The following is a 15,261-nucleotide window of genomic DNA, read 5'->3' as shown; positions in this document are numbered from 1 at the left end:
TGTAGGGTTTTGCACCATATGCAGGATTTTGAACCAGTGCAGGTTTTTGCACCACCTATACAGTTTTGCACCAATTCAGTGTTTTGCACCATTTGCAGTGTTTTGCACCATTTGTAGAGTTTTGCACAATTTGTAGGATTTTGCACCGTCTGTAGGGCTTTGCACCAGTGCAGGGTTTTGCACCAATTCAGGGTTTTGCACCATTTGTAGGGTTTTGCACCATTTGCAGCGTTTTGCACCAATTCAGGGTTTTGCACCATTTGCAGGGGTTTGCACCATTTGTAGGATTTTGCACCATTTGTAGGATTTTGCACCATTTGTAGGGTTTTGCACCAGTGCAGGGTTTTGCACCGTTTGTAGGGTTTTGCACCGTTTGTAGGGTTTTGCACCAATGCAAGGTCTTGCACCATTTGTAGGGTCTTGCACCATTTGTAGGGTCTTGCACCATATGCAGGATTTTGCACCACGTATACAGTTTTGCACCCGTTCAGGGTTTTGCACCAATTTAGGGTTTTGCACCATGTGCAGGGTTTTGCACCATTTGTAGGGTTTTGCACTATGTGCAGTTTTTTGCACCATGTATAGGGTTTGGCACCAATTCAGGGTTTTGCACCATTTGTAGGATTTTGAACCAGTGTAGGGTTTTGCACCAGTAGTAGGATTTTGCACCATTTGTAGAGTTTTGCACCATTTGTAGGGTTTTGCACCAATTCAGGGTTTTGCACCAGTAGTAGGATTTTGCACCGTTTGTAGAGTTTTGCACCATTTGCAGGGTTTTGCACCATTTGCAGGGTTTTGCACCATTTGTAGAGTTTTGCACCATTTGTAGGGTTTTGCACCAATTCAGGGTTTTGCACCAGTAGTAGGATTTTGCACCATTTGTAGAGTTTTGCACCATTTGCAGGGTTTTGCACCAATTCAGGTTTTTGCACCAATTCAGGGTTTTGCACCATTTGTAGAGTTTTGCACCATTTGTAGAGTTTTGCACCATTTGTAGGGTTTTGCACCAATTCAGGGTTTTGCACCAGTGCAGGCTTTTGCACCATTTGTAGGGGTTTGCACCATGTGCAGGTTTTGCACCAGTGCGGGCGGTTGCTTACACACGCACGAGCACGCACAGACGCATTCACCTGCACAGATGCACATGCACCCTGATGTGTTGCACACACACACGGATGTGCACGCACCCATTTACACACACACGCGCACACGCTTACAGGTGCACACACACGTGCACAGGAGGACACAGGTGTGTGCGCACACAGGCACACGTGTGCACACACCCACAGGCATACGGCCGTGTGCTCGCACACCTGCCATGTGCACACCCAGAAGGACATGCTTGCACACTCGCACACGTGAAACACACGCACACACTTGCACACTCACGTGCTCACTCATTCGCACACTCCAATGTGCACAGGCACTTACACACTTGTGTGCACTCACATGAATGCACACACACCTGTGTGCTCACACACACACAATTGCACACATTTCTAATTTCACTGATACTCACACGTGCATGCACGTATTCACACACATTCACACACACACTCTCACGCACACTCGCACACCCACACGTGCATGCACACACATATAGGTACGCACATGCACATATATGTACACACACACACACACCTACAAGCACACATGCTTGCACACTCACATGTACACATAGAGGCATGCATATAGGCATGCACATGCTTGCACACTCACATGTGCACACACATTCACACATTCGCATTCACATGCTTGCACACTTACATGTGCTCACGTGCACACACACTCTCACACATTTGCACAAACATTCACACTCTCACACATTTACACACACGTGCACACACTCACACATTCCCACACTCTCACATTTACACACATGTGCACACACACAAATTCACACACACTCCCACATTTACACACTCACACGTGCACACACTCTCACACATTCCCACACTCTCACATTTACACACACGTGCACACACACAAATTCACACACACTCATTTACACACTCACGCGTGCACACACTCACACGTGCACACACACGCTCACACACTCTCACACATTCACACACTCTTACACACACGTGCACACACACAAATTCACACACACTCATTTACACACTCACACGTGCACACACACTCTTACCCACACTCACGCGCACACTCCCCCCACCCCCCCCCCCCCGCCCACGTGCAGCCCCGCACGCGCTTCCCGGCTCCCGCCCCGCGCGCGCCCCTCCCACACCCCCGCGCACGCCCCCTCCTGGCCCCGCCCCCTCCTGGCCCCGCCCCTTTCGTCCCACACCTCCCTCCTGGCTCCGCCCCCTCCCGCTCGCCACCCAATGGGCGCCGCCGTCCCGCGCCGCCGCGCGCCCCCTGCTCGCCCGCGCTCTTAAGCCGCTTCAATGCCCCCGCCGGGGCCGCGCGCCGCCGCTCCGCTCCCCGCGCGCCGCTCCCGCCGCCCCCCCCGGCCCCGGCCCGGGCCCGTCAGCGCCACCGCCGCCTCCCGGGGCCGCCATGGACACCGGCAGCAAGGTGAGGAACCCCGCTCCCCCTCCCCCTCGCGCGTTACACAACCGCCCAGGCGACGATCGGCCGCGGGCGATCCGGTTTTGGGGGGGCTGGGGGGGGAACCGGGCTTGGTTCGGCCTCTTCACGCCGCCCCGGGGACACGGGCCGGCCCGCGTGTGGGCGCCGTGAGGTAAAATAAACCTTTTCTTAAAAAAATTACCTCAGAAACAAGGCAAAACACCCCCGTACAACCCAACCCGCGCTTCAGAGCGCACCTGGGAAAGAGTTTTGGCGTTAGAAAAAATACACGAAGCGAACCCCTTTAGGTGAGAAAACGCAAAGGGAAGAGCCAAAAAAGGCACTTTCGGCCCCGTTTTGGGGGTTGGGGAAGAGGTGACAAGGCCCTAAAAGTGCTGAGTTTTGGGGGGACACTGGGGGGACCCCCTGGTGACATTGGGTCACCCCCCAGCGTCAGCTGTGACCCAATTCCATCCATTTCCCCCCAAAAAACCTCAATTATTAAATAGCACAAACTCCCTCAGCCACTCGGCAGCATCCGAGTGCTCAGACCTGCCTCAAGTAAATTGTTTTATAACACTAAAGGTGGGTTAAAGCAACACGTCAGGCCCTAAATGAGGAAGGTGAGTTAATTACAGCAGGGCCATTAACATAAGACACTGGGGTTCGCTTGTCTGGACCCCCCCAAAAAACGTTCCCTTCTGGGAGTGTTTGGGGAGATATTCAAGTATGTAGTTTCTTTTTTCTTCCTTTTTTTTCTGAGGAAGGAAATAAAAAATTCCACAGCAGTGCAAAGAACCAAAATTAATAATTTTATTCCAATTAAAGCCTCCTTTTATTTCTCTACTTAGCAAATCGCCTCTTCCTCCCCCCACCCCCCCCAGCCCAACTTTGCATCGTTAGGAAAACTATTTAAAATGAAATTAGATTGAAATATTTTTATGATTTTATTTAAAGCCGTTTTGTTCTTGGGGAACGTGACTGCGGGCAGCGCGGCCATGGGGGGAGGAATTAAAGAGAAATTCGCTCTCGTAACGCAAGAAATCTGATGCGCTGGACTCCCAGCTACCGAAATGGAGCCGGAGCCGCGTTCCCTGGGCTTTTCCGTCCTTAATAACCGCTCCATTAGGGGAATCTGGGTTAGAAATGATTAATTTTGTTTCAAGGTAATTAATTGCAGGAGCGATTCGCTGTGCTCTGGTGGGTGATGCCTCAATCCCGAGTGTGTTTGAGAGGGGAAAAATGGGGTTTTTGTTGAAGCGGCCGGCGTGGAGGTGCTGGGAGGTCGGGGACGAGCTGCCCCTCTGCCTTTAAATTTCATATTTCATATTATGAAAGCGGGAGCTGCTTTTCTGCCCGCGGCGCTGGCTGCTCTGCCCCTTGGCGTACAAAACATCTCCAGGGCTTGTCGGAGACGCTCTTCCGATTGCAAAACTCGGAGGGATCGTGGCGCCGTCCCCAGCTGACCTTTCAAGGGAAAAAAACCCTATATAAATAAAACCGAATCACGCTGCTCTGACTCTGTTTTCCCTCCCCGCCGCTTCTCCCCAGCGCTGATAACCCCCCCAAACCTCAGCTTTTCCCCCCCTTTTTGGCTGCGAAATGTGTCGCTGTGGCTTTGGGAGCAGGTTTGACGCGGCCGGCGGTGGGTGCGTAAGATTTTCCAGCGTTACCGTGGCCGGGCCGGTCGCCTTTACTCCGTGCAAATGGACGTGCAAATGTGCAAATGAACGTGCGAGATGCTGCACCCCTGCCCGCAATCCCCCCCCACCACATCCATCCCAAAATGGGACTCTGGGATGCTCGTTAAAGCCTCATTAAAAGCTGATTTTGATTGGCTGTTGTTAGATGTGGAATTTTCCTGAAATTCTCTCCTGGGACGCTTCTAAAAAATATTCCTATTTTTGTTTCAAGGCATTATTCATTTCCTTGTTCTGTGGGGCGGGCAGCATCCTGAAATCCGTCTGTGCTGCAGGAAAGATCTTAGAAAACTAAAACAAAACTAAAACATAAAGAGTTATAAAGCAAAACGCAGCCCGGTTTGGCTTCAACGTCTCCGATCGTCCCAGCTTCCGTGTTTGGGTGCTGAAGGAAGCAGGAAGCAGCAAAAACCCCTCTGAATTTGTTAAAATTACAAGTCCTACGCTCACCTTCCTCTAAGGCATAGGAGTTAATAGAGAACAAAACCCACAAGCGCTGGATGTATCCAGGCTGTACATAAGTTTATTGCACAAAAGCAAGAAGGCGAAGTAGTTTGTTCTTCACCCCCCAAAAAAAAAAACCCCCTCTCAATAAAGCTGTTTTCTACAAGCAGTTAAAGAAATCCCGCCAAACACCACGTGCTGCCTTTAAAAATAAACTTTTTATTAGTTTTTTTCCCCCCCCGAACTCGCCATCTTAAGCCTTTCCTTTAATGGCGAGGTTACAGCCGAAAGGCTGCGGGTCGGGCTGGGAAACGTGTTTGGAGCCGGGAAGCTGGAGCAAGCGGGAGGAGCTGCCTCCAAAACACCATCAGCCTTCCCCGCAACCCCATCCCTCCCCCCTTCCAGCTGCTGCGCCGCAATAAAAGCACCGTTTATTTGCCCTAAACCTTAAAAACTTGGACAGTTTTGGTTTGCTGAAGTTTGACAATTAATTTTTAATGGTAGAGGTTAAAACTGCAAAAGGGATTGGATTTAATTCTCGGAGGGGGTGGTGGTTGGGGTTGGTGTCTCTACCTGCAACGGGTGATGCTGCCCTGACTCACCCCCCTACGTGGGGGAGCGCCCGTCGCTCTCCTGGGATGGGCCGCCCGGCCCCGCGATCTCAACATTGCTCCCCAAAAACTAAGGAATTAATCACCGCAAACCCCCAAAATCCCAACGCCCAACAAACCCCACTCTTTAAACTTTTCTTGCAGGACAGGTTCGCTTTGGCCTTGCCGGTGTCACCCAGCGCAGTTTTTCAGAGCGGCAGGCGGATGGATGAGGCCGGAGTCAGGATTTCAGATTTTTTGGGGCTTTTTCCTTGTTTTTCCCAACTTTTCAGCCTGTTTTTGCCCACTCAAGTGGGACATTTTCTTCTCAGGGTGGGTTTATTTGGACGCGCCGAACAAAACCCAAGTGCCAAAACCTCCCTGATTACTTGTGTTGAGGCCAAGTCTAATTAATGAGCTTCATTAACAGGCCTGGCTTTATTCCCTGTTGCTTTTTCCCTGGAAACTTTTAACGCAGGGGGAGGTGGCGAGGTCAGCAAGCAGCGCTTATTTATGTTTATTTGCATTATTTACTTAAAAAAATAAGAAAATGCTTCTTAAATAAGGAAATATCTATTTTTCTTGCGCGTGCTGTGCAATTAGCCCTCTTGATTGAGGGGTTTTGGTTGGGTGGGGTCTGATTGGTGCCAATCCCTTGGGAATATTAATCGGGAATATTAATCCCTGGGGTGGGACCGTGCGCCGGTACCCGGAATAAACAGAGAGACCCCCCCCACAACCCCCCAAAAAATTAAGGGGCTTATAAATTTCACGTGGGTCATCCCAAAGCTGATTAACCAGGAATGTCGGATCCTGGTTCTCGGAGCTGAGCGCTGGGAAAATCTCCTGCCTGGGATAATTGGGCCGTTAACGAAGGTGGCCCGAGCGCTGGCCTGCCCTGACCCTGCTCCCAAACAAGGCTCCGATTGTTGCTCTGGCTTAAGCGGGAGGAAGAGGAGGCGGCCCAAGGGTTTGCCAAATACCCGGGATTTTGCTTAGTGACTGTTAATTAGGCTCCGGTGCAAAAACTTCGTTAGCGGTGGCTATCTGGGCCATCCTCGCGCTGGTGCTGGGACGATGCTCGACCGGCCGGCGGCGTCACCGCGGCGTCCCCAAAAGCATCTGGCGCTGGCGTGTCGCCCGGGTGTCACGTGGAGCCCTTGGAGGGGACCCTGCGAGCCCAGATAAAACCTCCCGCCCCGCTCCAGTAGCAAAAAATTCCTGGAATCCCCAAACAGTATTTTATTTTAAGCCCAAAAGAGTACTTTTTTAGTTATTTTATTTGCCCTAACCCCTGTGGATGCCATGAAAAAAGCAAGTTTTCTCTTTTACTCTGCATATTCACGCTCACAACCTTCCGAGCATCCCTGCTCCTCTCGCGACTCCCCGGGGAGAAGCATGGGGGGACCTTTCTGAGGGGGGGGACCCCAGATTTAACCCCTGTGTTTTGTTTTCTTCCCCCATTTCTTGCAGATGACGGCTCGCCTGATGCTCGCCGTGGGAGGAGCGGTGCTGGGTTCCTTACAGTTCGGCTACAACACCGGTGTCATCAACGCCCCACAAAAGGTGAGTGTGCGCCGAACGGCCTCGCCGTAGCAAAATTTCACCCCCCACATACCAAAACCAAACCCCTGGCCGCCGCCAGCCCAGCGAAAATAGTACATCCCGCTAGGCAGCTTATTGCTGTAATGGGATTTACCGGGGAGTTGTTCAGCTCTCGCTTTCCCAGGAGAATTAGTTTCCTCCTTGCTTAGCGTTTTTGCCGGGAAAAATCCCAGGAACGCGGACAGTATGCTCGCCGGGTGGGACCGGCCTAACTTTTAACCTCGGCCTTTAGCGAAAGTCTGGGAGTTAATTAGAATTTGAGTCATCTGGAAGGGGCAGCGTGGCCGCTTTGCTGGGAGCTTCGCTTCCCGGAGCATCGGGGGCGGAATGGGGAGGGATGGAGAGCAGGAGGCGTTGGCTCCTGCTCCTGCCCCAGTGCCAGGACCCTCCAGCCACTGGTGGGTATGTGGAAGCCCTGGAAAACTTGACTTTGGCCAAATTACGTGGCCTTTTGAGGTGTTAAAATCTCAGAAATCGCATGTGGTGCTTACAACATGCCCTGGGTAAAGCTCAAGTTGTGGAAGGACAGAGCGGGGTCCCCGAGCATCGTCACAGCCTCTGCTGCACCATCCCAAACAATTAAACCCACCAAAGCAGGATTCACGCTGCAAGGTTATTAATCGCATTACCAGCCAACGGGCTGCAAAATCTCATCTTGAGCGTCGCAAAACCTCCTTGTGGGAGAGAAGACCCAGCGCAAAAACTCCCCAGACCCCCATCGGTGTGGAAAGAGTAAAAAATACACAAATTACCTTTATTTGCGGTATTGCATTAAGTTGTATTTAATCGTGGTGAGTGGCCCGAGTGGGATATCGCATGGCTGGAGGCTGCGAGTCCCGTCCAGCACCCTTGGTGCTCGCACCCACCGACACGGTGCCTGTGTCCGTCTGCTGAACGCATCGCGCTGCTAAAAACTGACCCTGGACCCACTGGCGCTGGGCACGTGAGCATCGGGAGCGGCGTTAGAAGCAGCGTTGAGCTGCGAAATCTCTGGAAAAGCGCTGAGGAGCTGCTTTCTGGCATCCGCCCTCATTTTCTCCCGAGCTCGGGCCTGGTGGGGAGCAGGTGCTCTGTAATTACCGCCCCGCGCCCCGAGGACGCGCGACGTTCCCCGCAGCTGACGGGATTTCTCCATCCTCTCTTCCCTCCGTTCCTGCAGACCCCCGGCAAAGCGGGATCTCCCTGCGATGGGTGTTCCGTGTGCGTTTTAGGGTGAAGCCCTTTGGCTCAGGCCAGGGATGGGTTGTGTGATTTAGGGGTGAGTCACCCAGTGAGTGACACTGTGTTTGGGTGCCAAACTAATGGGTGAAAGGATTTGGGGTGCTCTGTCTTGGGGGCACGAGAGGAGGCAGGATGAGTGCTGGCTTGAGTAGTAGGATGCTCTGGGCATGAGGGTCATCTCACCTTTAAAGCTGGGGACGTACTGGGGTGGAGGATGGGGTGCAGGATCGAGGTGCACTGGGGTTGGATTGTGAGTGCGCTGGGATGTGGGATGGAGGTGCGTTGATCTTGGGATGTGTTGGTGCACAGGGTTGGATGGGGATGTCTCAGGGTGTGGGTTGAGGGTGCACCGGGGTAAATTGGGGTGCAAGATTTGGGGTGGGATGCAGGCTGGAAAACCATCATGATGCAGGGGTGGGATGGGGATCACAGAATCACAGATGGTTTGTGTTGAAGGGCCCTTCCCAGCTCCCCAGTGCCCCCCCTGCCATGAGCAGGGACATCTTTACCAGCTCAGGGTGCTCAGAGCCCCGTCCAGCCTGGCCTGGGATGTCTCCAGGGATGGTTCATCCACCACCTCTCTGGGCAACAATCTCTTCCTCATGTCCAGCCTGAATCTCCCTCCTTTAGTTTTAAACCATCACCCCTTGTCCTATCACAACTAAAAAGTCTGTCCCCTCTTTCTTCTTGGCCCCTTAAAGTACGGAAAGGCCGCACTAAGGTCTCCCTGGAGCTTCTCTTCTCCAGCCGAACACCCCAACTCACTCAGCCTGTCCCCCAGCAGAGCTGTTCCAGCCTCGGGTCATTCCTGTGGCTCCTCTGGCCCCTCTCAGGGATGTGTTGGGGTGCGGGATTGGTCTGGGGGTGCAGGATGGGGGCACATGGTTCCCCCGGCTCCCGCAGCAGCGTTTGCAGCAGCGTTTGCAGCAGCGTTTGCAGCAGCGTTTGCAGCAGCGTTTGCAGCAGTGCAGAACGGCTCTTGCTGAGGCGCAGGCGGACGAGCGTGGGTTTGTGGCGCCGGTGCAGTCCTGCCTGTGTCCCAAATGGCGGCTCAGTGTCTGTGTGGTGTCTGCGAGCGGGACATGGGGAGGGGACAGCCTGAAACTGAGCGAGGGCTGGTGGGAAACACTCAGCTGAAGGGTGAGAGGTGAAAAAAATCCCAGCTTCTGGAAATTCACTTATTATTTTCATGTCTCTCACTTCAAACTCATAATTGTCATCTCTTCCTAACAACCAGTATTTGCTTGTTATATTTTTGTGAAGCCAAAGCCCAGCCCAGCGTCGCTCACCCAGCGCTGGGGCATCCGCTGTCTCTTGGGTTAATTGTTTTCTGCTTCAAGGGGGGAGAGCTGGAGGTTTTGGGGAAGGTGGGAGGAATTCGGAGCAGCGCCAGGTTTGGTGGGGTGTGAGCAGGGACCCGCTCACCCCTTCCCAGAGCCTGAGTTCTCCAAATAATGATATAAATTATTTAGTTTGGTGATGTTAAGAAAAGCAAAAAGCCCCCAAACCATCAAAACCTCCAGGTGACACAAGAGGCAAACAAAATCAATTAAATATTGAAATCTTAATAATTTAGAGGCTTTTTGAAAGGAGGGTTAAAATAAAAAAAGACATGATTGACATTTTTAGTGAAGCACAAGGTGTGTTTCTTGTGCTGCCTCTGCCAGGGGCTCTCAGTCGTGTGTGAAGCGATGGGAAGACTGGAAAACGAAGTGGAATTGTGGAAATACTTGATCGGGAGCTGAGTGTGTGCGAGACCCTTTGAAGCAGCGAGTCCCTGAGCCGCCGTGTCCGGCAGCAGCTTCCCCTCCCCACACGAAATCTCTGCTCCTTCCTGTGGGGCTGGGCAGGCGTTGGCTTGGGTGTGGGTGACCCTTAAATAACTCACTTGAGGCTTTCAGCAGTGGGCTGGCTTCGAAAATAAATGAAAAAGATAGATGTAAAGTATATAAACCAGAGCGTTCTGTGAAGACGATGATTAAAAACACGCGCCTGTCTTAGATGTTAGTGTTGCAGTGTCGCAGATTTATAGCAGAAGTGTTGTGTTACGGAAATATTGCGGAAAAAACCCCTAGAAATTAAGCTCAAGGGAGTGTCCGGGGGTGGGAATTGATCTTGTCCACCCCCAGTGGAGACCCCGCTGTCTTCCTCGCCTTCCTCCAGTGTCTCCACCATCTCCCCTGTGTTGTTTCTCCTCTGGGGATGGGGTTGTCCCTCCAGCCTCCTGTGCCGCGGGGAGGAGCGTGACCTCCCCACGGCTGCCCCGGGAGGTGCATGAGGTATTTTGGCAACGCCGAGCTGCTCTCGGCGCGACCAGAACCTGTCCGGCTGCATTTCCTCGGCGCATCCCAGCAGGTTTCCTCCCTCGGCTGGAGCTGAGCCACCGGCCCAGCGGCTCCGTGACGCATCGTCCTGTGAGCCACGGGGCCGGGCAACTCGTAACACTGATGGCACAGGTGAAGTGAAGATGGTTTATTGAACCCACGGCTTCGTTTCTCCCCCGCCTTGCGCAGGTGATTGAGGACTTCTACAACCGTACCTGGCTGTACCGGTACGATGAGCCCATCAGCCCAGGCACCCTCACCACGCTCTGGTCCCTCTCCGTCGCTATCTTTTCCGTCGGGGGAATGATTGGATCCTTCTCCGTGGGGCTCTTTGTCAACCGCTTCGGACGGTGAGCAGCGAGCGTGCTGGACCCTGACGGGGGGTCATGCCCCTCATCTCACCCCAGTGTCCCAGGGACACCTCCCTCCTGCCAAGAGCTGGTGTTTGGGTTCTCCTGACACCCCTGGTCGTCCTCACCCTCCTCCCTTCCCTCCCCAGGCGCAACTCCATGCTGATGTCCAACATCCTCGCCTTCCTGTCCGCCATCCTCATGGGTTTCTCCAAGATGGCTCTCTCCTTCGAGATGCTCATCCTTGGCCGCTTCATCATCGGCCTCTACTCCGGCCTCACCACTGGTTTCGTGCCCATGTACGTGGGTGAGGTGTCACCCACCGCGCTGCGGGGCGCCCTGGGGACCTTCCACCAGCTCGGCATCGTTTTGGGCATCCTCATCGCGCAAGTAAGTGCCGGAGAACTGCCTCGGGGGGGTGGGTTGTTCCCCGCCTTTGGTGCCGATGCCCATGGGGGTCTGCAGGGGGTGGGTCAGCGCTCTGTGTCCCCTTGGCCCTTCGGAAGGGGCTGGGGCTGGAGGGGTGGACCTGGAGCTCCTCCGGAGCACAGAGTGTCACCTGTTGGCCACCTGGAAGCCACCCAGCTGTCCCTGTCCCTCTGATGGGTGTCCAAGCCTGTAGCGCAGCCATGAGCAGCACAGCTGGGTCCGGCTTGGGCTGGGAAAGGCTCAACCCCTCTCTCGTCCTCAGGTCTTCGGTTTGGACTTGATCATGGGCAACGACTCGCTCTGGCCGCTGCTCCTGGGCTTCATCTTCGTCCCCGCCCTGCTGCAGTGCATCATCCTGCCCTTCGCCCCCGAGAGCCCCCGCTTCCTCCTCATCAACCGCAACGAGGAGAACAAAGCCAAGAGCGGTGAGTGGCTCCTGCCCCCGAGCTTGCCCCACCATGCAGGAGGGTCCTCGGCAGGTCCTGACCCCACGTCCCCCCTTCCCCTTAGTCCTCAAGAAGCTGCGGGGCACGACGGACGTCAGCAGCGACCTCCAGGAGATGAAGGAGGAGAGCCGGCAAATGATGAGGGAGAAGAAGGTCACCATCATGGAGCTCTTCCGTTCCCCCATGTATCGCCAGCCCATCCTCATCGCCATCGTCCTGCAGCTGTCCCAGCAGCTCTCGGGGATCAACGCGGTGAGTTTTGGGGGAGCCGGACGCCGTGGGCTCACGTGCTTCACGCGGTCGTGCTGAAGGACCTGACTCCTCCCCTCACGGCACATCCCTTTGTAGGTCTTCTACTACTCCACCAGCATCTTCGAGAAGTCTGGCGTGGAGCAGCCCGTCTACGCCACCATCGGCTCCGGCGTGGTGAACACAGCGTTCACCGTCGTGTCGGTGAGTTTTGGCGCGGCGAGCTCTCGGCGTGTCGCTGTGAGGAGGGGATGTGCTTACAGCCGCCTGTCTCCATCCCGCAGCTCTTCGTGGTGGAGCGAGCCGGGCGCAGGACCCTGCACCTCATCGGCCTGGCGGGGATGGCGGGGTGTGCCGTGCTCATGACCATTGCGCTGACGCTGCTGGTGAGTGCTGGGACATGGGGGGGCTTAGAGGGGGTCCTACGGGCTGCCCTTCGCTATGGGGAGGAGGAGGAGGGCTGGTTGGAGAGGAGGAAGGATTGTCCTCCCCGAGATGCTGACCGAGCGTTCCTCACTGCTGTGATGTCCCAGAAATCCAGTTGTGGAGCTGGAGTGACCTCCTGGCTCCTCAGCCAGGTCTGGGCTTAAGTCTCCTCATCAAGGGTGGCCAGAGGCTTCGTCCCCCGTCCCCAAACCAACCTTCTCTCCCTCCCTCGGCCTAGGACCAAATGCCCTGGATGTCCTACCTCAGCATCGTGGCCATCTTCGGCTTCGTGGCCTTCTTTGAGATCGGCCCGGGCCCCATCCCGTGGTTCATCGTGGCGGAACTCTTCAGCCAGGGCCCCCGTCCCGCCGCCTTTGCCGTGGCCGGGCTCTCCAACTGGACCTCCAACTTCATCGTGGGCATGGGCTTCCAGTACATCGCGGTAATCACCCCTGAGCCCCAAAACCGGGACTGGGGAGCCGAGGGGGCGAATGTCCCCAGGGAAGGGACGTGGGGGCAGGATCTGGGGAGGAGGAGGAAGGACAAACCAGGTGCTGTCGCTGCGGGGGACAAGCCACGGTCCGGCGTTCATCTCGCACCATCCCCGCGCTCACCCCTCCCTCCTCTTCTCTCCCCAGCAACTCTGCGGCTCCTACGTCTTCATCATCTTCACGGTGCTGCTCGTCCTCTTCTTCATCTTCACCTACTTCAAGGTGCCGGAGACCAAGGGTCGGACCTTCGACGAGATCGCCTCTGGTTTCCGTCAGGGGGGAGCGAGCCAGAGCGACAAAACCCCGGACGAGTTCCACAGCTTGGGCGCCGACTCACAGGTCTAACCCCCCCACCTTCTCTCTGAGCTCCTTGGGGTGATTTTTTAAACACTTTGTACAGAAACCGGGACGGAGGGAGCCGGGGGGGGCGGCTCCCGGCCCCACATCCCATTTCCAGACTCCCTCACTGGTTTATCGGGGACAGACTGACCGATTTTATTATTATTCTTCTTTTTTTTCCTGCTAGAAACAATTGGGTTGGTTCTTTTCTTTTTAGCTGGTTTCGCGTCCAGGATTTCAAAGCCAACAGACATTTTAAACCCCGACCACGCGGCCCCCGCCAGCGGGAGGGCGGCTCCTTTTTATAACGACGCGATGTGTTATTTAACCAAAAATCACGTAGCGCGACTTTTTAAAGCTGCAAACTTTTTTTTTTTTAACGATCTAATCATAGAAAAAAATCGAGTAAATCGACTAAATCGAAACCAATATTTTGTTTTTAAAAAAGACCAACGCGTTATTTTTTAAAGCGGTTGTATCGACCGCGGCCCCGGCGTGTTTGCGGACGGGGGTTCCGGAGGTCGGATCCCGCCGCAGGTCGCCGAGCGGCGGCTCCGCCGGCCCCTTCGTGTCCCCGGGTCTGATCGGGGGGGGAGGAGCGGAGGGGCCGTCTCTTCGCTCCCCCCGCTTTGATTTTTGGTTGAATCTCGGCAATATTTGCCCGACGCCGCAGCAAAACGAACCGGCGGCCGCACGCAACACCCGCCCACAACACCCGCCCACCCACCCCCGGACTCACCAACACCCACCGTCACGCGGACAAACCCCGTTTCCCGCTCTGTGTATAGACTGGAAGATATTTATATTATATATATTTTTGTTCAATGGTTGTTAATAGTAGACGTTTAAGTTATAGCGTTTCTGATTTGACGAGCAACGTACTGTAAATATTCTCGGAGTATATTCACACTGTATAATGTACACACAAGGTACAGAGGGTAGAGGCTCTAGAGGCTCCAGAACAGCTTGTACATGGTTAGGATGAGTTTTGTATAGTTCATTACCTGCACTGTAGTTGTACCTGTTGCACTGAATTTCAGGCTGTAGTATATTAAAAATACAACAACAAAAAAAGAGAGAAAATACTGTCCTTTTCAAACCAAACTGAAGATTAAAGAGGAAACAAGTCCCCCCTCCCTGTGTGCGGCCGGTGCGGGAGCTCCGGCACATTCCCGAAGCCACAGGCGCGTTTTTTAATAGTCTTTTAATTTATTTGTCTTGGTTTGGATGTGATTGTGATCACTTGACCACGCTTGGAAGAAAATAAAGGTAAGGGGGGGAAAAAAAAAAATATATATATATATATATAAAAATACCCTGTGCTGAACTGCTGGTGTCTCCGCACCCACCGAGCGTGCGGCGGGGGGAATAAATACATAAGTGCCAAGGGAAGGGAGGAAGGTGTGTGATGTGCTGACAATAAAGGAGAATCTGCAGCGACCCAGCCGCTGCCTCCGGTGCCGTTATTGGGGCTGAGCGGGCGGAACCTTCCTCAGTGCGTCCCCCTCATCCTCACCGGGGCCCGGTGGGACCCGCCGGCTGTGGATTGTCTGGTGGGACCCCGGGGGTGCGGGGGTGGAGCCGGGAGCTGCTGCATCCCCTTGCGTGACCCCAAAACATCCCTGGTCCCCAAATCTCGTCCCCAGACCCCAAAGCTCGTCCCCAGCCGGACGTGGAGCAGCTTTGGGATGCGGGTCCCGAGCGAGGCGGGGACGGAGCTGCTGCTTCTTGCTGGGTTTTCCTTTCCCCTTGAGCTGAGACGGTGCCGAGCGCTGCGAGTCTCAACACTTTCGGGCAAAGAAACGCACATCTTGGTCACTTCAGGCTTTTCTTCTCGATTTATTGCGATGTCTCTTTGTCCCGAAGCGCCGGCGCTGGAAGCGGCTGTTGCAGCGTCTCGCACTAAATAACTCTTGTAAAATCTTTCCAAGCTCCCAAAAATGTTCTTGATTTGCCCGGGGTTCTTCACGTACCTGTGCAAACACTTCCCCGCTCGTCCCCGTGCAAAGTTGGTTTTTCACGGCGCGTTTCGTGGCGCGGAGCAGCGACACGGAGCCGCCGTGCGTCAGCTCGGCCGCGTCCCCGGGGATCGGTCACCACCGGGCCCCCGGCGCC

The 15,261-nt window shown here is 54.5% G+C and overlaps 1 protein-coding gene across 1 annotated transcript; it reads left to right on the top strand.

Annotated features, from left to right (window-relative positions):
- Window positions 1-2,384: 2,384 nt before the first annotated feature.
- On the top strand, window positions 2,385-14,587 carry SLC2A1 (solute carrier family 2 member 1). The gene is made up of 10 exons (XM_082069648.1): window positions 2,385-2,538; window positions 6,740-6,832; window positions 10,606-10,766; window positions 10,916-11,156; window positions 11,458-11,620; window positions 11,706-11,893; window positions 11,990-12,094; window positions 12,175-12,276; window positions 12,555-12,758; window positions 12,955-14,587. The coding sequence occupies exons 1-10, from the start codon at window positions 2,521-2,523 to the stop codon at window positions 13,150-13,152; spliced, it is 1,473 nt and encodes a 490-aa protein (XP_081925774.1). The 5' UTR covers window positions 2,385-2,520; the 3' UTR covers window positions 13,153-14,587.
- Window positions 14,588-15,261: the final 674 nt, after the last annotated feature.

This window comes from Streptopelia decaocto, assembly GCF_964273445.1.
Source record: "Streptopelia decaocto genome assembly, chromosome: 20".
Taxonomy (NCBI): Eukaryota; Metazoa; Chordata; class Aves; order Columbiformes; family Columbidae; genus Streptopelia; species Streptopelia decaocto.
Note: the sequence above shows the minus strand (reverse complement) of the source record. Positions and strands in the feature narration are given on the sequence as shown.